This window comes from Anastrepha obliqua, chromosome 3, assembly GCF_027943255.1.
Source record: "Anastrepha obliqua isolate idAnaObli1 chromosome 3, idAnaObli1_1.0, whole genome shotgun sequence".
NCBI lineage: Eukaryota > Metazoa > Arthropoda > Insecta > Diptera > Tephritidae > Anastrepha > Anastrepha obliqua.
Window position 1 is genome coordinate 59255933 of NC_072894.1, and position 22741 is coordinate 59278673.

The following is a 22741-nucleotide window of genomic DNA, read 5'->3' on the forward strand; positions in this document are numbered from 1 at the left end:
TTTATATTAATAGCTGAAAAAGGGCGTAATACCAAATTATGTAGCCTGCTCGTTACTAGGGAATAAGCGAAAATAAAGGTGTATGTGAATATTTTACACTACCCCAAATTAACGAACATCTGTTCTAACATTGCGAAAAAATGTACTGGCTGCAATGTGTTTTGCATTTGATACAAATGGGGAGATGTCACTATAGCTGATGGCAATTTAATCAAATGATATATCACACACTATGAAATTACGAAAATTTGCATGCATATAAATTTCTGTTTTATATTGCATAAAGCATATGTGCATGCCTTCATACTGGGTGGGAGTGCCAAGGCATAGCTGCGTAGCCAACATGGTCGTAACACCACCCACTGGCTCTCAATCAACCTGGCTTAGCTCGGAATTAACTTAAACATAAACTCAGAGTCATATGCGACTGAGCTTTACACAGCTGACCGCAATGACACAATGGACAACATTGCCAACAGTCAAAACCAAAGCAATGAACAGCAACTGCTTTACCGGGGACGCTGGGAGGGTGTTTAACAGCGTCAGCAACAACAGCAACGGCAGCATCATTGGTGTCAGTGCAGTGCAACGAGCGAGCAGCGCATGTAAATTGTGGTTTGCCACATGATCAACTGCTGTCACATTGAGGGCACACAAATGTCAGCAATCAGGAGCAAGGATGGAGCGAAAAATTGAAGCCTGCTTGCCTGGTTGGCGGTAGGAAACAGCAGACTGGATGCTGCGCAGAGAATTTGCGGCGGTTGGATGAGCAGCATAAAAATCAACAATATTGAGCAGATGTTGCCTCATTTGGCTTTTGATGCAGCACGTTTTGGCAACAGCTACCGGTTGTCGGTCACCAATCACTAGCCGCCAACATCAACGGCCGTCTAGCCGACAGCCGAGTTGCTCTTGTTGTCACCATGTGTTGACTTTTGTGGTATGTCATAGTTATGATAATGATTCTGCTTTAAACTTATCAATAAATATACATACACATATATGTACGGATTTATATACAGGGTGATCCGTATAGGGTTTTTTATTCATCATATATTAGTTTGACAGTTACAACCCCTCCTGGTAGGAAATCGAGACTGAAATCTCCGCAAAACGAAAATTTCTCGACAAAAGGAAATAAATCGCTTAACGCTTGAACAACGTTGCAAATTCATTTCCAAAGCAAGTAAAGGGTTTTTCAATAAGGGCGGGTAGATGTTGAAATGGAATAAAATGGCGTTTGCTGTGTGGCACGTAGCGCCGTCCTGCTGGAACCACATGTCGTCTAGGTCCATTTGGTTCTATATGGGCCATAAGAAATTGGAAGGGCCACCACGTCTGCCGAAAAATGAGCGCAATGCGGGCAACGTTTGCGGTAATGACCACTCATTTTGATAATAAAGTTTTATCATTTGAACGTGCTGTTCAATCGTGTAACTTGCCATGATGATTTGGCATAAACAACTGAATAATAAACAAAAGATTTGACAGATGTCACCAAAACAAAATGGCTGTCACAGGGCGCCAAAATCGACCCGCGCCAATTGAAAACCCCTTTTTTAGTTTATTAAGCACATTTTCATCTCGGTGTAAACGTAAGCTAGCAACGCTGTTGCACCTGGGGATCGGAAAACTAAGATATCCACGTTTGGTGCAAATTTTTGAGCGATGGCATCATTTTTCCATGGTAATACAACTTTGGTAAAGGGAGAGCACTACAGAGGTATAAGAAACGGTTTTTGGTACGCGGAAATTGAAAACATTGACTTGAACGATATTTGGCTTTAGCAGAATAGCTCGCCTTGCCACTCAGATGATGCCACAATCGATCATTCGCGCGGCATGTTTGGTAATCGTGTCGATAATATGCCATCTCGGCGACTTTAAACACCACCTTGGAGCTGCGATTTGACGCCGTCAGACTTTTTTGTGGTGTGCCGAGAAGAACCGTTGTATGCAAAAACGCTCCTAGGCAAATTTTAAGTAAGCCATTCGTGCGATAGAGCTAGAAACCATTACCTTGGTAATGGAAAGGGGAAAGAGGATGCGCTTCTGCGAAGTCTGCTGATGCAGCCACATAAATGAAATCGTGTTTCATATATGATGGGCAATGCTCTTACGAATAATGCAATAGCCCGAGAAATTTTTTTTTTTCAATTTCCTTAATTTTTAAAAAGAAACCACTGTATGCACCACCTTGTGCAAAAATGTGCATTGTTAATTTTGCTAATCCACTTCTACTGAGTTATGTCATTTGCCACTTCTCGTTATTGTTATTATTATTACTATTCAACTGCAACTGTAATATATTACAGCAAATTTTACAACAGTACGTTCGACACCACAAGTAACTGACAGCTATTTGACACTTACATGCATACATTTATAGCAGAATGTGCGTATGTGCGGAGTTTTAATGGCTTTGGTGCCATATTCGCCAATTAACTAAACCGCGTATTTGTTTTATGGTTCATTCCCAAAAATATGAAACTCTATATATATATAACCGGCATATGCCCGGATTTTGCAAATAAAGTCCTGCGAGAAATCCATACGCTTTTTCATGATTCAGGAGCTATTCTTCACTTTTCCAAGTGTTCCTTCTCTTTTACAAACAATCAACAATGGAAGTGGTGAATCTAAGATGTCAACATTCTCGGTGTTTAACGGAGTTGTTTTTATTATTTCACTCGCCCGTCCAAATGGTAATTTCAACAGCAAGTTGTTCTAATTGATTGAAGAAAGAAAATTAGTCAATATTATGGGGGAATACAAAAACTGAACCACACTCATTTACAAGAGTCATATTGCGATAGCAACCAAAGAGTGGATACGAAATAGCCATGAAAAATGTAAGCCAATCTCTTGCATCGCATTTTCACTGACCGAAAATGAGTATTGTATCGATGAATTGTGTTTAATGATTGAGTGGCTACTTTACTACGCAAAATTTCCATATATGGAGCGAAGTCTATACGCAAGCCGTTAACGAGCCTTTAATTAAAATTGACTGTTTGGTGGTGTTTACATGCTAGCGGCATCAACGGTCCTTATTTAAAAAACAAAAAAATCAGCTAAACCATTGGGACAACTGGTTCCGACAAGGCAGCGCAACTTGCTTTACAACGCGCTTAACAATTGATTTATTCCGAACTCAGTTTCTCAGAAGCAGTGGTCCTGTTTACTGGCCCCCTGGCTTGTGCGATTTAACACCTCTGGATTACTTTCTATAGGATTTTGTTAAGTCATTGGTTTATGCTAGCAAACCAACAACTCTTGAAGTATTGGAAGCCATTATTTAAGCCACCATTGATACCCTATGGCCAGATTTTTTGGAAAAATTAGTCAAAAATTACACTGAATGGACCAAGTAACCGTGGCCGAGGCGAATATATGTTGCGTATCATATTCAAAAAATAAGTGCCATGAAATTATCTACCAAATTATAATAAGAAATGCATATCATCAATAATTTTATTTCGTATAAGTTTTTGTATTAATTTAAGTTCTCAAGCTCTTACAAAAACACCCGATACATGCATGCTTATTTAATATATTCTTCACCTACTTCAGATCAATAACCAATAAGCAGCATCTAAACTACAACTAACCGATGTCATGTCGGGTCCAGTTGTATTATAATAAAAAGAGCTTAAGTCTTAAGTGTGGGGTTTTTGGCATATTCGCTCATATTTAGTTGCAAAGAACATTTTTTCATACAATATTCAGCACCAAGGTACGTGTACGCAAACGATACTTTTTTCAGCAAGGTCATCATATTTTATATTAATAAAATGTCACTTGACCCAAGTTTGCCGATGTCAACTCACTTAGTGCTTAACTTGAAAATTTTTTAAACAAGTGCGTGTTTAATTTAGTCAGTTTCGCGCATCTTGAAAGTGTGCAAACGAAAAAACCAAACCTTGAAGAAGAATATGGCATCGTGCACAGTATATACTCGTATACTAGGTTTATTTCATGCAACTCACACACATATACATATGAATGCGCACCCATGCATAATACCAATGAGTACAAGACACTTTCTGAAGTGTCAACAAACGCCTGCTTGTGCACTCTTCAATTAGTCGGACGAGTGTTTAACTTGTTAGTCGATTAGTTAAAATAAGAATAATTAATCAATGAAATTAAAATTGTAAATTAATGAGCACACAACCGTATACCATGCAAATATTTATATGTGCAATGTGTGTGTGCATACGTAGATGCCTTGACTCCAACATGGTTGGTGTATGCACAAATTGGTGTGTTTATGCAGTCATGTGCGTGCATTTGTCATATGTAAATTTACATATTTATATCATTTACATGGAGGATGCATTTGTACCGCATGAATTTAGCTGTACCGGGTGAGCAAAATGCTTCTATTAGTAAAAATTAAACAAAATTAAAAATTTAAATGAATAAAAACCACCACAACCCATAGTAACTGAATAAGCCAATATCAAATTAAGAGCAGAAAAGATAAATTTTGTTTAGCGGTTTTGTGAGGCAATACCAAAGACTGCTGCAATTTTAAATTGTCGAAGTTCATACTTTCTATTATAAAGCACGAATCGTCTATAAGCATAGCTCCATAGCGCTACCTGTTTACCAATATATCATTTCCAGCCGCATTTTCGAAAAACAAATTTTCGTTAACCGATCCAACAATGAGACTTTTTTTAACATTGCCACCCTGATGAAAATGCATCTCCTCTACAAAGATGTTTTTCCCCCTACACCCGAAAAGCGATAACCAAATGGATGATCATTTGCAGTCAATGACAGAGTCAAATGGACACGACAATTGACTCTACGTAACCGAAACGTCCCCGATTTATACCCGGCCAAGGACTGTCACTTCAGCAGCATTCTTCGTATATGTATGGTGAATGTTTATGCTGCTACAACAACAAAAACAACATATTCTTGTGTAAATTTTTCCTAAAACTATGGATGGAATAAGTGAGTTAGTAATCCTACACTATGTAGCATGCGGCCGCCGTGGTCGAATGGGTTGGTGCGTGATTACCATTCGGAATTCACAGAGAGAACGTTGGTTCGAATCTCGGTGAAACACCAAAATTAAAAAACACATTTTTCTAATAGCGGTCCCCCTCGGCAGGCAATGGCAAACCTCCGAGTGTATTTCTGCCATGAAAAAACTCCTCAAAAAACTCCTCCAAAAATATCTGCCGTTCGGAGTCAGCTTGAAACTGTAAGTCCCTCCATTTGTGGAAAAACATCAAGACGCACACCACAAATAGGAGGAGGAGCTCGGCCAAACACCCAAAAAGGGTGTACGCGCCAATTATATATATATATATATATATATATGCAGAATGCTAACACTCACTCCAGATGACGCCATGTGAAACAAATTAATCAAGTGCGGCCAATATCAGCCCGCTAACCGCCTTTCAACGAATTCGAAAGAATCAGCTGATTGGCTGATGTTCGCCGGGGTCGTCACAGCAGTTTGTTTACGAAAAATTGAGATTATGTTGGTAATATATGAAAAAAATCAACACAGCCATTAACTACTTCGTTGGCATCTGAAGAACAACTGATTGAGCGAGTGTGTGAAGACATGTGAAATGAGTGGGAAGGGCCCAAATTATCGGCAATCCGTATTTGTATCGGCAATCATATGCAATAACATCACGGGATAAGTCAATCATATTATCTTAATATGATGAGGACATAAGAATGCACACGTAATGTCTTTTCAATTCTGAATAGCTCTTAAGTTCCACTACGATTAGATTGTATTTTTGATTCACAATAAATGTGGAATTTTCAAATAATTCTGAACATTATTTGCATCAAGTAAAACCTAACACGCATTAACTTTGCTTTTCAATTTAAGGGGACAGATACCATTAAACGGGCATATTTTCCCCGATTTTCATTAAAATTATTTAAAATGAAGAAGTCAATACATTTTTTTCAAAATTGTCATACAGTCTATACATTAAAATAATATGATTTTTTTTATTTTAATCATTTAAAAGGGCGGATGTACATTCAATTTTTCCAGGAAGGTCGCAGCGGGGCTTCTCAATCGGCGGGCGTTGTAGCATCGACGTCAGTGACCTGAATACAAAAAACCAAAATTTTTTTGTTTATTTTTTCGAAAAATAAAACTTGAAACACATAGAAAGTAATATCATAAAAGTATCACAATGGACAAATTTTCAATATTTTTCCAACTGTGCCCTAAGCTAGGGTAGCCATTTAACGCAATATCATAAAAAAGATGTGTGCAAAATTTCAGGGAGATCGGTCAATATCTTTTCGAGTTATCGTGTACGCCAATTCGAAAAATATAATTTTGAGAAAAACGCGTCTAGAGTTTGATACTCGTACAATGTAACTATACCTCTCCCAGCGCTCAAACGCAAAGAATAGAGTCGTCTCGGTTGACTATCTATAATATAACAATTACTTAAATTTACGTTCTAAACATTTTTTGACAGATTTTTAAAGGATTAAATTAACATTTTATGAAAAAAAAAATTTCGAAATTTTACAGGTATGCGTGATAGCGAAGGATATACAAAAATAATAAAACATAATTTATTTTAGAAAGTTTACTTGTAAACCATTTAAAACATATTTTTAAAACGATTTATTTGGCAAATAAGGGTGTGGAGAAAATAAATTTTAAATATGCAAAAGCGTTGCCTTCGGTACTAGAAATAGAAGCCACTGAATAGGAAGTGACTACCTCTTAGAATGTGTCCTACGGTTCTGCAACTAATTCTGCTTTGGGTTCAATTTACGATAATTAGTCTTATAGCCTACACAGACGGCGGCGTTAACCAGGATTACCGGCGCGGTTAATTCTAATTAAAATTGTAGTGTAACAGTTGGCTATTACGCGGATTAGTGAACAGCTGATTTGTTTATTGGATAGTTTTGTCAGTAAAAGATGGATCACAGGCAACAAATACGTATATTAACTTAAATTGCTATTTCTCAAACTGCTCCGCAATATTTTTGCTTGTCATCTGAAGTTGGAAAGATGTATTTTTAAACTTGAAAAACGAAAATGCTATAAAATACTTACTCCTCTTGTACTCATCATATTCTTCCAGAATTTCAATATATTATATCAGTGATTGTTTTCAGTCTTTGTTGTTGTACTCTTTAAAATTTTCATTATTTTTCACTCACAATTGATATTAACTGTCATTTTCAACAATGTTGCCATCGAAAAATCTCCTATCCGTGTAAATTATGAGAATTAAGTCTAGTTGCGAATCCGCATTAGCTGCACTTAATTTCTTAGATAACACCAAATTATGTCGCTAATCCCGATTAATGCCACCGTCTGTATAGGCTACTACAATGGCAAAATAAATTTATAATTTTACTTTATTTACAACAATTTTCTTGTAAAACAAAATGCAGAACAATCTCAACTCTGCGAAAGCTTAGCTGGTGTACCCCAAGGCAGTATTATGGGTCCCATTTTACACTTCCTTAATACTCACGATCTACTAGTTACTGAGGAAACTATCGTCGGAACTTTTGCAGGTGACACCGCTTCACTCCCAATTGACCCCCTCCCTGATGTGGCTTCTCTTAAACTCCAAAAAGGGCTTGATGAAGTAACCAACTCAATGGCTCAAAGACTGGAAAATAAAATCAAATAAGACAAAATCTGTTACCTTTACACTCAAGCGAAATATTCAGCCACCCGTTAAACTTAATAACACAATCATAATACAAAAAAATATTACAAAATATCTCGGAATGCATTTTGACTGCAAGCTCTCATGGCAAAGTCATATTTTTGCTAAACGGAAGGCACTAGGAATCAAACTTCGAATTCTTTATTGGCTGTTAAATAGCAGTTTCCATGTATCCTTCAAAAAAAAGCTCTCACTGTACTCAGCTATCCTAAAACTAGTATGGACATTTGGGATACAACTCTGGAACACCGCAGCTAACTCAAACATCGAAATACTCCCAAGATTACAATCGAAAACTCTCAAAATGATCGCAAATGCCCAAATTCACCGTAATCTCAAAGTTCCCACAACAGCTGAAGAAATCAAAAAACATGTCTCATCACACAATATAAGACTTTAATCACACCCAAATCCACTAATTACAAAAATTACCACAAATACCATTTCTTTTAATAGATTAAAGAGGAAATTAACAATATATCTCATGCAAAAATTGAGGAATGGTTGCCACCACTAGGTGCTTTCCATGCATGTCTCGTAGAGTATCTTGGTTTTAAGTATAAATTTTGTTAAATGTTGATGAACAGATCGCCAATAAATATATAATATAAACAAAAATTTACAATAATTTCAGCTAACTTAAATTTTTTCTGTTTTAATTGTGTGTAATCTTAATTTCACTATTTTCAATTTGTCAACTTTTGCGCACACTCGAACTCCCTTTGTGCACCGTTGACAGTTCGCAAAAAGTGTACCTTCAACAATATGTTATGGTCACGGTGATTCAAAGGCGTATATGTGAGGCCTCGATCGAAGTGGTGACATTCGTTTGAAGCGTTAGTCACGAAAAAACAGCATTTGCGGGAAGTCATGCTTCATTATTACCATTTAAAGAAAAGAGCAGCTGAAACGTGTCGTATATTGATGAATATTTACGTTAATCACGCTATATCAAATACAACTTTTAAATAGTGGTTTCGACGCTTCCAAAGTGGCAATTTCGACGTGAGTGACAAAGATCGCGGGGCACCGAAAAAATTCAAAGATACTCAACTAGGTACAACAATTATTGGATGGAGGCACATGTCGAACGCTTGATGATGTGCCTAAAGAGTTGGATGACAGATTAACCGTCTCTAGACGTTTGCACGCGAAGGCAATGGTGCAGAAAGCAGGTAATTGGGTGCCGCATGAATTGAAGGAGCGAAATATCAAGAGATGTTTGGGGACGTGTGAGATGCTTTTTGGACGGCAGAAAGAAAAAGGTTTTCTGCATCGGACCGTCACTAGCGATGAACAATGGATCTATTGTAACCCTAAGCGTCGAAAATGTTGGAGCCTGCCAGGTGAAACGGGTCCATCGACAACGAAAAAAAGTGTTCATGCTTCATAGTTACCGATCGTAACCGACTGCAGCTAATGCGTTTGAATCGAGCTCTCAAAGAAAAGCGGCCGGAAAGTGACGGTGGACATGACAAACTGATTTTGCTGAATGACAACTCCAGGTCACACGTTGCTAAATCGGTCTGAAAATATTTAGAAGGACTGAAATGGGAAATCTTGCCTCACCCGCCGTGTTCCCCAGACATTGCACCTTCGGACTACTATCTGTTCCGATCAATGTAGTCAGCACTTACTGGAGAGCGATTCATTTCTTATGAGAGCATTGCAAACTGGCTCAACGATTAGATCAAGTCAAAAGAACTAGAACTTTTTGTCAGAGAAATCCGTATGCTGCTTGAAAGGTGTAGGAAAGTTGGAGCTTCCAATGGCACATACCTCACATAAAATCATGTATTATTTAATTGTTTAAATAATTCGTAACATTAGCTAAAAAGGACGGAAGCAATCTAGGTAAAATATGATTCCCAAATATGATTTCTGTTAAACACCCGGTAAAATTATGTGCAACGTGTGCAACAAACGATGCCATCTCGCAGTGATAGCTGCAGCAACCAAACGCATCTATAGCGACACTTGTATGCCGCAGCACTCAAACGATTTGTGCGCTCGCTGATTATGCACACTTGAGCAAGATGCTCGTAGAAACACGCATACATATGTATGATGTAGAGGGTGAAGAGGAGGTTTGTAACACCAACAAGTATTTGAAGCAAGACGTGTAACTTGTGACAAGCGTATGCTCTTGCAGGTTGCTGCATCGACAATCCTCCATAGCTGATTCAATGTGTCATTCGCAAGTGTATGTGTATGGGTGTGTGCTTGCACATATACATCCACCATGCCTACCACCAAGGACAACACTTGAAATCGTGCGCTTGGCGGTGTGACTGCTCGCTTCGCTGGTAGTTGCTGGCTGCCAGCCTGTTTGCTATTTAATATATGATAATTTATGCACGAAATAAATTCCCTTATTTTAAGGCATAGCACAGACTCAGGCGCACTAGGCACAGCTGCAATCACACACCAACATATACACATGCACGCATATATTTTTCATACATATGCATGCGATATGTTGCATAAACTCCATTGCTCTCTGTTTCTTGCCTCTGCGTCTATCATATCGGGCAATTGAGGGTTGCTTACCGTCGCACTTGACTGCTCATATTGGGCTTCCATTTACTGTTTACTGATTCGGCTGTTCGATTGCTCGTTTATTCGTTTGTATGGTTCCTTAGCCGCTGCCAGTTAGCTATGACAGCGACTGCGGCTGCGATTGCGTGCGGTTTTTGTTGCTTGCATGTACCCATCAAATAAGCCACCATATTGCCACATATTCCACAATTCTTACTTAATTTCAACATTCGCACATGCTAATGTATATTAAGGTAGCTCGCAAGAAAAAGTTAAAAAAAATCTCACATTTATTTTTGAGAGTCTACAGTAAAAGAATTCTTTAAAGCGCCCCGTAAGAGCCGTTTTCGCATCTAGGCAATAGAGTAGGATTTCCTAACCGAAACTATAAATTATTCTTTATCTTAAAGTGACCTTTGACTATTTGCGTTTTCACAGCAATCCTCAAACATAAATTTTTCAACTACGAAAATTATAATTTGAAATCGAGCCCTTGAATCTAGCTACAAAATTTTGACGAAAGTATCAATTGATCTTTACATATATCGGCTCGTGATTTTAATGAGTACAGTACAAAGTTGCCTGTAAAAAGGAGCAGTTAGTTGAGAAAACGGTTTTAACTATTTTGATTCGAGACAAAAACTTAACTTCTATCACTCAATCGATGGTACCACTCTATCTAAAACTGCCAAAGAAGGTGGAATTTGAATGTATACAAACACCCGTCTATGGTGTGACAAAAATACCCCTGCGGAAGGTGGATACAGACTATTCAAAGCTTCAATTTTTTCTAGTTCCTATCTTTGTATGTGAGATGGTCTCAGATAAAATAGTTCAAAAGCGTAAGATTGCTATCTTGATTATCGTGTATTTTTATTATTATTTTTTTTTTTTTTTTGGTAATTTCGTTTCTAATCACATACCATTAATATTCATGACATCAGCAATGGGTAAAACAAAAATAGATAAACGAATTTATAGAGCTATATTATATAAATGGCATCAACAGCTACCAAATCTCAACAAACATTAACTCGAATGAAATGTGAAAATGGCTGAGATTTTTCGAATGCTCAAATATGCAACTTTTTTATTGCGTATCCATTCAATTGGAAAAGAGCTTCGAAAAGTAATATATATCTTGAGTGAAATCCTTCATTATATCCATGTTCTGATATACTAAAATGTTCGAGCTTGCACTACTTTAACTAAAACCATTCTGTTGATTATTTGGGGAGCTAAATTATTTCCTTAACTTAAATAGTTACCATAGTTACGGATGAATCCAAGCTAGAACATGAAGTAGGCTGTGAAGTTTGTTTTTCAAAAGAATTAGAATTAGATTTATTTGTGCGACTTCCGGACTAATGTAGCGTCCATCAAGCAGAAGTCTTAACCTGTGTACCTTAACACATAGGCCGTAGCAAAAACTACGATAAATATATTCTCGAACAGCCAGGCGGCCATGAAATCAATGAAGGCAGTTAAACTAATATCAAAGGTTGCTCAGGAATGTCTGGCGGTTCTAAATGATATTAGCACCATCTTCAAGGTCAGCCTTTTATGGGTTCCGGGACATAGAGATATTGAAGGAAATTGCAAGGCCGATAAGGCAGCAAGAAAGGGTACTAATCTTCCACTGCTTGAAAACAAAGGCAATATTAGAACTCCTATGGCAACTTGCAAATTAACGACAACAAAATAATATTCTCCAGTTAGCCAATAGCTTATGAATTGAAGAACTTGTATTACAACCAAGCTAATCCGGCCGCAAATAGGTAAGAAAAGGTCAGTGGAATTGCTTAACCACTCAAAAGAGAACATCTCGAAGGTCGTGGCTTGTGTCGCCGGTCATTGGTTATTAGGTAGACACTCTTCTAGGTTAGGAATATCTTCGCATGAATACTGCAGAAGTTGTAGAGACAAGGAAGAGGAAGAAGAGTAGAACACTTCTTCTGTAATTGTTCAGCTATAGCTATAAGGGGAGCAAGGGCAGCACAAAACGAATGATTAGAGAGGGAGATATTAACATTTTTCACGGTACTCAAATTGCGATCAAAGCTCTGTCGACGCAATTGTGCAAATCCAAACTAGTCAACTCCCCATAAGAAGAAGATCTAATCTTTTGGGTGCACAGGAAGCATTTCTGATCTTATTTGGATTCCAGGACAAAGGAACATAGATGGAAATAAAATTGATGATGAACCTGCCAGGAATGGGTCGACTGAATTAGTGTCAACCTGGCTCTTATTAAAGTGGAATTGTACAACTTACTTCTGAGGAAAGCTCAGAAAAAATGCAACTCCATTTCCTCATGGGCTATTTTGAAAACCCTTTGGCCCCGTTAGAATAGACTCGGGACGCAGAAAGTCCTGGGACTCCACGCCATTCAATTTCCCAACTCGTAGCTGTGTTTACCGTTCATTACACGATCGGCACACACGCAGATTAAGGCCACTGGGTGCTCCTTTCTTCGACAGCGTGTTTTTCCACAAATCGATCCGGCCTAATGTATTTTCTTACATATGCCTACATACATCCACACATATAAGTGATTGGTAAAAGTTAATTTTTTACACTATTACGAGTATATTGTAAAATTTAATTTAATGAAGTTTTTATATATGTGTACATATGGTTTGTATAATATTTTACGGGTGTGGGTGCCTTAAACCGCATAAAAGTACTTATGTACATACACCACTCCACTCACAAAGGATGCATGTTTGTGGTGCCTTTCTGTTGTGATGCGCCCATAGAGATGGGATTGAGGACACATTTTCACTTGAAAAATATGAATTTAATTGTTTATCTACACATTAAAGTACCATTTTCTGCACAAGTAGTACTTTTCTGTGGTTTTTCGGCGAAATACATTATTTGTGTTTGCAATTGAAAATTTCATAGTCAACTGTTCGAGTAGCTAGATTTGTGCTTACTTGCTATTGCTAACTTCATCGGTCAAGCCAAGAGCACTGTGTGACCGTCCAATAATGAAGCTAAATTAGTAATAAAATATTTTATAATTCACCACTTTGCACTTCCCACACTAAATCGGTCAGCCATTTCATGCTCAAAATTTATGTGATTTTAAATCTCACTCCTTTTTGAAGTCTATGTGGCAGGTCAGCCTTATGGTTTCATTTAAAATATAAAGACAAATAAATAACCTCTTTTCACACTTTTTTCTATAAAAATATGCTTCAAAGCATACTGGGTATAATCATTTTAAAACTTTTCAACTTAAGGCGACCCACCCGGTGGTCTACAAGTTTCAAAAAATTATTTTTTTTTTTCCTAGTTCGAAAGTATGGTGCCTTAAGAATGTACTCAAATTTTTAGCTTTTATAGCCCATCGACTAGGTAGAGAGCGATCCGCGCGCTCCTATAGCTCAAACTTTAAATTCATTTATCTACAAACGACTATTTGCAGCACGTGAGGATGAAAAAAAAAACTCAACCGAATCACTTGAAATTTGAATAGGTGGTTCGCAACATGTATGGCTATCGTGAGGACTAGAATCATAATTATTTTTTAAATAATTTCCTATTTTTTACACTAAAAAACTAGTGAAAAAAGACCCGATTTTAAGAAACTTTTTTTCACAAGCGCGCCATTTTGTAAATTTTTAATTTTTTCGATTTGTTCTAATTCCGACCAGTTCTGATTAAGAATCTTCTTGAATTTCGTGTTTCAGATGAGTAGAAGCTTTGAAATCACCTACCCCGCCTGGGTTCGATTTTTCGAGAGATGACCCGCTCTCTCTTCAGCGGTATTATTATAATAATAAATATTGATTTTAAAAGAAAAGCAAAACATTTTTTTATGCTCACTAGATACAAAGTTGAAATATCGTTTTTTTTTATTTCTTAATGGCAAAAGAAATAGTGACTTCTAGAAAGCCGATTAAATTCTTCAAGTCCTCTTGTAATAGGGGCGAAATTGGGGTAATTAGATCTGAGAGCTTCAGCATAAAATGGGTTATAAAAGCGAAGTACTTTAAAAGGAATATTGAAACTTATTTGCCCGAAAAGATCTGAACAGTTAATGGTGCCGGATATTATATCCTATGTAAACATTGAGAAAATCGTGGGATCTCTAGGGATAAAATATTGATAAGCATGCACCTGGTGTTGTAGGGTGACAAGGGACTATCAAAGTGTAATGATTGAAGAGCAAAATGTACAAACTTGCATTGAACTCATTCAATTCTAAGAGAACGTGAGGAATGCATTGGATTCCAGACGATGGAGGCATACTCCAACTTCGAACGGTCCAATAGAACTAATGAGGAAAATTAAAGTAAGAGATGAGTCAAAACCAAACACCAAGATCAAGAATTTTATTGACTCAGACAAAAGTTAAATTTGAAACGTAATAAGTTGAGGGAAAGGGATTCATGGACTTGGAAAACGTCATATGATAACACTTACTAGTATGAAAATATATTTTGTTTCGCAGATCTCAATAATTCAGAGCATTCTAGTCTTCCTGTAATATTAATCTATCCGATGGAGAGCAGATTCTCCGAAAGAGTTTCAAATCGTCTGCATAGAGTAAATATTCAGACTACTTGAAACAAAGACCAACGTCATTCATAAAATGTATAAACAATATTGAACCAAAAATGCTACCTTGTGGTAATCCCGAAATTAACAGGAATGTATAGGCTTTAATATTCCCAATTTGAGCAAATGAGCAGGTATGATTTCAGCCATAACAGCAAAGCCGAGTGGAAGCCCTGATTTTCCAGAGGAGGATTTTATGCAAAATCGTGTCAAATGCTTTCGAAAATAATATTTAATATAATTTGATTATGAAGTTAGATCTAGAACCATAGGAGAAGCGCGAAATGAAAAAAAAAACACTATTCAATTTCAACAAATTTAGCTCCCTTCTTTCTGAGAAAGTTTCCATTTTAAATCCCTATCGATCCTACAAACTTAATATTTTTCGGATTTAGAAAGATGCGGATCAAAATGGCCCACACAGGTAAGAAATATTGGATAAAAGTGTTTCAGGAAACTATATGCCATTAAATTTGATTTCTCTTAAAAACAATATTAATGGCGAATGTAGTTTTCTACGAGGTTTCCCAAATAATTTAGATCAACTAGAGAAGAGTTTAGAAAATCTTCAAAGCACCTGTGCAAAACGCCATTTCATTGTCAAATGAATAACATTTTTTATGAATGCGACTGCCGAATTCTTTTTATTAAACCTGCTTCAAAAACTGTAAATGAACGAACAGTAGGCCTAAAAGTATGCAACGTGATATCGGTCAATACAGAGTACATATAAAGTAAATAATCTTCGTTTACATACGTGACATATTTTTAGGCACATCTCATTAGTTCAAAAAGTTAAATGATTCACTGCGGATTTCGTCAAAAATTATATGAGATTTTTATATTCCTTGCGTACGTCATAGCTTTTTTCTCCATTCTCTATTCGAATGCCATTGGATTCTAATTTGCCTATACAAATATATTACATACAAAAATTTGACATATTAGAAAAATTTCATAGAAGGACCGCGTCGCTTGTTGTAGCAACTACATGCACAACCAATCAGCAGGTGGGCGTTGTATAGCGGCGATTCGCTATAGTGGCCGGTTTCACAAATACTCGTATACCTCGAGAGCTTAAAGGAATTCCGTTAAAAGACTTACAGATATTACTGAGCATCTTTTAATTATCTTCATCTTTATTATTAAAAAAATTACCAAAAAAAAGAATTGTTTAAAATTTTAGAATCAATTAATTAAGACTTCCATGCCACTTAAGTCCGGTTATTTTCAACATGATGCCAGATACCAACTATGACCCGATTTCTGAAATCAAAAAAATGTATTATTGTATATTAAAATAGTAGCGTAAATATACATTTTCGTCGCGCACCCTAGAACCCTTTCGCATTACTTCAGAGTGACGTTCCATCTTACTCATTACAAAGGTATATGCCTATGTGGCTGCATCCAGGCCCCCCTTTTTCATCTAGAGGATTGTTTCCGCGAAACCACTGATGATCTCCCACGTTTCCTCGCTGCTTAGGTTTCAGCTCCGTATAGGAGAACGGAGTACGTGGTAACCGAGTCGGTTGCTTTGGATGGGACCCCTATGTTTGCCATCAGTTTACTAAGCAGCTTTATCTGATGCGGGTTTTATTAGGGCACCGAAGTCTTGAGTCTTGAGTTGAGTCTTGAGTTCAGTCCAGGTACTTTAGAACTTTTTTTTGGGATTAGCGTATTTGAACCAGCACGGTAATTTCTAACGAGATGCGCTTCTTGGTAGAAGTATTAGCTCCATTTTCTCTGTGGCTAATTTGAGGTCACGTTAATCTAGCCACTTTTGTGTTCGTATCATTACTTGGTTAAGTTATCGGTGAGCTTATTTAAGTTTTCGTGCTGCGATGACTGTTGTGATATTGTCTGCGTATCCGATTAGAAAGGTAATATCAGGGTATATAGACATAGCACGTACAAAAAAAAGGTTATTCTCGAATGAAAGCCTTACATTAAAATTTTATAAAAGCTCAATTACTAGTTTTCCTCACAGTCAACAAGCATTTCCTTAATTTACATTTTTTTATATTTTTCCAGGATTGAAGTTGACCCAGAAATTACTAAGCCATTGAACTTGGCCAATTCGGCTGTGTTGCGCGCCGTCGAAGAAGAAGAGCAAATGAAGTGCGGTAAGTGGAGTTTTATTTTCCTTTTGTCTACACAATTTTTTTAGTAAATAAAGTATTTCTTAGATATTTTGCGCTAATAATCCATTGCGGCTATTTTATGTACCTAATAGTCCTATTCATTAAAAAAAAATGTGGCTACTTTATTCTTGTACTAATATTGCATAAAATAAAACGTATCCGCTGCAAAGTTCAATGTCTTATGAATAAGAATATGGCAATAGAGCGAACCTGATACTTTTTTGATAATCTCTTGCTGATACTCAGCTGATTAGCTGTCGAAATATTTCAGAAGTTATTGCACGCATTTTGTTTTGTTTGAAAATATGAAAATCCGTACCAATGCCCTCGTTTCATTTCAACTTAATTTCGCGCTAAACACAATAAATAAACAATATTAAACTACAAAGTATTTACTATATTTATTATAGGTACTTATTAAATAAAAATTAACTTTTTTAACTCCCGGGTGAAAACTTGAATACTCCGTTTGATTAGCTACAAAAAGTAACACATCTTACAAAAAGTAACACTGCCGCAATTATTACAGCGCGAACACACTCTGTATATATATGAATGCATATGTATGTGATTATCCAATAAAATGTATTATACTACACCTACTTGAACAGAGATTACCATCTTGCCACGCTAGTTCATACACAACACGCGTTCCTAAATATTGGGTCGGGGAATAAGTTCGTAGCGTTTTTACCAAAGACTTTAATTTAAACAAAAAACTATAATTATATCAATAAAATAATCAATTATATATTCGACGTTACACCTCTTCCCACCTGTCGACCAATTTGTTGATGCCGTTCCGTCAAAAATCGCCTGGTCTGGTGTCAAATAAGTTTTTGAGCCCACTGCACCATGCCCTCCCAGTCTCACGAAATACATATTATGATCTTCTTTGGATGAAAATCCGGCTTGACTGGCGGATTTGGCGTATCTTCTGGGGCTACCCACTCCTTTATTTACTTCATATTGATGTATAGGCACCATTTCTCATATCCCGTGACGATTCGGTACAAAAGCACTGTGGTCAATTGTGGTAATATAGTACAATAACGAAAATGTAAGGGTTCTGGTGCAATATCGGTATTTGGGTGTCATACTTACACCAAAAATGGCATTCGGAAAACTTTTGGAAGCCAGAAACAACGCAGCCAAGGCAAAGTGCAATTCATCACCTTGAAAGACTTTCTTGTTAAATCGTCACGTATAGCTAAAAAATAAATGGAAACTTTTTCAAGCTGTCTGTAGATCCATACAATCTTATGCTGCCCAATGTGGGCTGCCCAAGCACGGCGTTATACGGATGAGGTCGACAAACTGCAAAGATGCTTCATAAAATGGATTCCAAGCAAACCAGACGTCACACCAAACTATGCAATTTTGCTGGTAACCGCAGCTGAGGTCGTCACAAGAAATATACTTTTTATAATTTATATAAAAAAGCAGACTCGACAGACTAAAAAAAATAAAACAATTCAGTTACAAACATCTAAAAGAAATATGGTATGTAGATTAAAATTCGGATTAACATTCGACGAATGCAATAGTACGCAGTGTCACAGCTTTTGCATACAGTTGCTGTTACAATTAAAGGCCAAATACACCAGAAAATATACCGAAAAGGCACATGCAAGAGCATCACGCATATACAAATACTTAGACCCAAAAAAGAAGGAATGAGGACGATATCTCAAAGATTTTGAAAGCACGATGTGGCCTGCTTATGTTAAATGCCAATAAAGTCGGAAACATGTCAAAAATCTGCAATGTGAACGAAGAAGAAAATGTGAAGCATTTTATGGGAAGATGTCCTGTATTCGCTAGAAATATTTATTTAGAAAAATCAGAATTAACGACAAAAGAAATTATAAGTATATTAAAGGAGAAAATTATAAGTGTATTAAACGGAGAAAACGATGAAAATTGGATAAAGATTTAATGTTTTTGTAGTCAACTTTACGCTATAGAAATTATTTGATAGGGTAGTTTAACTAATTGATTGGTTAATTTATATTTACATATATGAGGAAAATAGCAGACGACAAATTGTCACCTCTTACGAACATAAACAAAATGAATTGAGTTTCTGAAGAATATATAAATATTACTACTACCTAGTACTATTAAAACCTATGCTGCGCGAGAAAGGGAATCCAAGTTTCGATCGTCAGAAAAAAAATGGACTCAATTGTACCAAAATTCCTAAAACTATAATTTTGCATACTCGAAATTTTTAAGAAAACTCTGATTAGCAGTGTTACTCTGTCAATAATTATTCGCCTCACAGACTACAAATTAAAGACAAGTATATTTTCATAACTCCCTTTTTTATTTCAAACAAATGAGTATAAATTAAAAGAAGTATTATATTATTTCTATTTAAGTAATTAAGGAAGTTCTGTTAGTGAAGTGGTGTGATGGAAATATGTCAAATTTGTAAAACTGCAGGCGTGCGTAGTTTATTAGACGCAACTCCTCGTAAAGTATAAAATTTCGATGAAAATTTGTAGACTATTTTTTTTTTAATTTGCGCAAAGCTTTGGAAAAGAGCTACAGCTGATTCCTGACAGCTCCTCTAAAAAAAACCGTCTTGCTGTGCCCACTGAACTGGATCCTCTGAATCTAAAAAACCAAACAGATTTAGTTAAAGTAATGTAAAATCTAGCAATTAATCGAACTTTTTGACAAAATGGCAGTTTCTCAAAAAAAAAAACTCGATTTTTTACCAAAATTTCGGCCTTAAATTGTTAATAAAAAAATCGATGAGAAAAAATCTTAGATAATTCCTAAAAAATATATATAACATGCTCGTGTTAAAATTTGAGACTAATTGAAAACACCATTTTGAGAAAAACGCCGCTCCGGTCTTGTAAAAAAAAAACGATTTATTTAGAAAATTTTACTGTATAGGGGTTATATAGGCATATAAAAATTTTGAAAACATTTTTTGGGCATATATTTTGAGTTTAATGACACATTCTAAGCCATTTAAATCAGAGTTTAATTATTCCAAGCCGAACACATCCACACCTTAGTAAGTGAAAGGCTTTGACATCCTAAATAACACTACGTCCGACCACTCTTACCCGGGTCCGCCATGAAATAGGGTACTCTCTTATACTATTCTACAAAAACGGTTCCTCAACTCGTGAAAGTAACAATAATTCACACTTTGTAGGAAAATGTAAGTGGAAAATTTATTACAAAGCGAAGTTTACCTACTAACAAAGCGGCTGGCTAACAAACAACTATGCAAATAGGTAATTGTAAACACGCTGGGCGCAACTCGCAACTACCATTTGCAGGCGAACAGCGAAAAACTTCAATAAACACTGTAACAACATGGATGCATACTGTGGATAACTAGTGGTTAACAAAAACAAAAACAAACAACTACTCGCACAAGTATTATAGAAAATAGTCTGTAATTTAGGGCTGCAACAGAGTTTAGTATACTTTTAGGCGAATACATGGGGTTGAAGCTTCCCTAAAAAGCTTAATTACTTTAACAGCTGCCCCAACTGGCTTGGGCTCTAGCAACTGAGCCTAGCTCTATCAACTGGGCCTGGCTAACTAAATAACTTGGCCATTTGGTAGTCCAAGTTGATCGCTGCAAAAGGTCTATGATGAGTAAACGCACGAACAGGGTAAACCGGCGCGAACGATAAAGTTTCTAATAGTTAAACTCACACGTTTATCACAGCCAAATGCGCATATGCAACACGCAACAAAAAGGTACACACTTTCTGGCATATATAAGTAGTGTGTATACATACACTAACACATGCATGCACACTAGTGCATGTAGTTCACTGCATGTGGTTTATCGTTTAAAAAAATGACTACAGTAGTAACTTTATTTTGAGTAAAATGCCAGACCGGGGAAAAAGACTAACTACAACACAAAAATATGTAGATACATCCAAATATGTACCTACGAGTACTCACTCACTTATTCTTTTTACTATTCACACTCACTTGACGCACTTGCCAAACTCGAAGTTGCTTGCTAAACTTGGCCAGTGTACTGCCAAAGTTTTGCGCTAAATGTAAAAAAGTTTTAAAATACTTTACTGATAAAAGAAAGTGATGCAAGTGTGTGTGTGTGTTTGTGTGTGTACATATACATATATGTTTGCAGGAGAGTTCGTTAGGGCCGTACTTTCAAAGGCAGAGGTTAGAAGCGTGTAACTGAACTAAAGTCGCATGCAACTACAGAATGCAACTTGTAACTCGTTACTCGCCTACTTGTCAGCTATTTCGTTACCAGTAATTTATTATTGTTGTTTTAGTAGAAATAGGTGAAGTTTGTGCTGCATGCATTCAAGTACATGTACATAGTGTATGTGTACTTATATATATACTTACTTACACACACACATATGTATGTGCAATAGCTAATATTTCAATTGGGCTCAAAAACTTCAAGTTTCGTACATACGAATGGGTTTTTACTTAATACGTACAAACAAATATTATTTGGTATGTATGAGCAACCAGCGAAGTTGATTTTAAGAAACAAAACTTACAATTGCAACTTATACGCATACTTTGATAATATGAATTTAGATGACTGGATGCCTCAAAGCGGTGACAGATTAAATATACTCGTAGTTCTCCAAAAGTGGCTTAGAAACAGAAATTCAATTTGAACATGTACACACATACATGAGGAGCTTTTTCATGGCAAAAATATATTCGAAAAACTGTCTATAATTTTTGGTGTTTCATGCTTGGAGATTCGCACTTACGCACTTCCGAATGGCAGTCACGCACCAACCCATTCGGCTACGGTGGTCGCCAATTTGAACACACCTATTATTAATGAGAAGAGTAACAAAAAATTTAAATACTATTATGCATTAGATGTATAGAAAGTCCACTGGGTGAGGAGACACCTGTCAAGCCACTAGACTTCAATTTTTTATATTAATACGCCACACGAAAATACTATAAGATGAACTAAATTTCTTATATTTTTATTATCAGTTTAAGGCAAAAAATTTATGTTCTTAATATTTAATATTTTAATAATAAATATTTTAAAAATATCCATATGTAAGTACACATTTCACGAAACTTAAATAAATTGTTAGGAAATCTAGAACCCGTTGGCAAGAGTTATTCTTCGCTGGATTTCTTGGTTGACGTTATTGTTTATGTTAATTAATTTCGATTTTTAGTGCGTACTGTTTATTAAAACCCCGGATAATTCCAGGTTACTTATTATTGTGCCAATGGCATCCAGTAACGGAACTATTCTGGCGAGGTAAAATTGTATTTATTGAATGCAAATGTATGATGATTGATCTATATTTATATAATATTTTAAAGGCTGCAATTGTTAAAATGCCGCTAAAACGACAGAACATCTTTCACATTACCCGAAAAAATAGAATCCCGAGAAATAACGGGGCCACGAGAATGCAACAAAATTAATGAATAATCTTATTGAATAATTGAAGGGACAATTTTGAACGGCAAATTCAAAGTAATTAGAATACACCTTCTGAAAAAATGTCTATGATACCTACTGATGTGCCATCGACCGAGTTGATGTTTTCTTTGAAAAGTTTCGTTTACCATAAGTATTAATAACAAAAATAACAATTTGTGAACTTCGGCCATACTTAATTTTATTATATAGTTTAAGTCCATTTGAAGTAATTTTGAGAAAATTCAATTGAATGTTGAAAGTTGTACTTACCAGAAGTTTTCACTAGTGTGGTCGATCTATTCTAGTGGATATTAACACAATATTACATATAGCTTTTTCCCATACTTGAA

General features: G+C 36.2%; 1 protein-coding gene across 1 annotated transcript in view; it reads left to right on the forward strand.

The window, feature by feature from the left end:
* The first annotated feature begins 451 nt into the window (after positions 1-451).
* LOC129242023 (uncharacterized) overlaps positions 452-22741 on the forward strand; it is a 206039-nt gene continuing 183749 nt past the window's right edge. The window contains exons 1-2 of the mRNA XM_054878585.1: positions 452-615; positions 16845-16936. Coding sequence (XP_054734560.1) covers positions 452-615; positions 16845-16936 — 256 coding nt within the window. The remainder of the gene's footprint in view (positions 616-16844; positions 16937-22741) is intronic.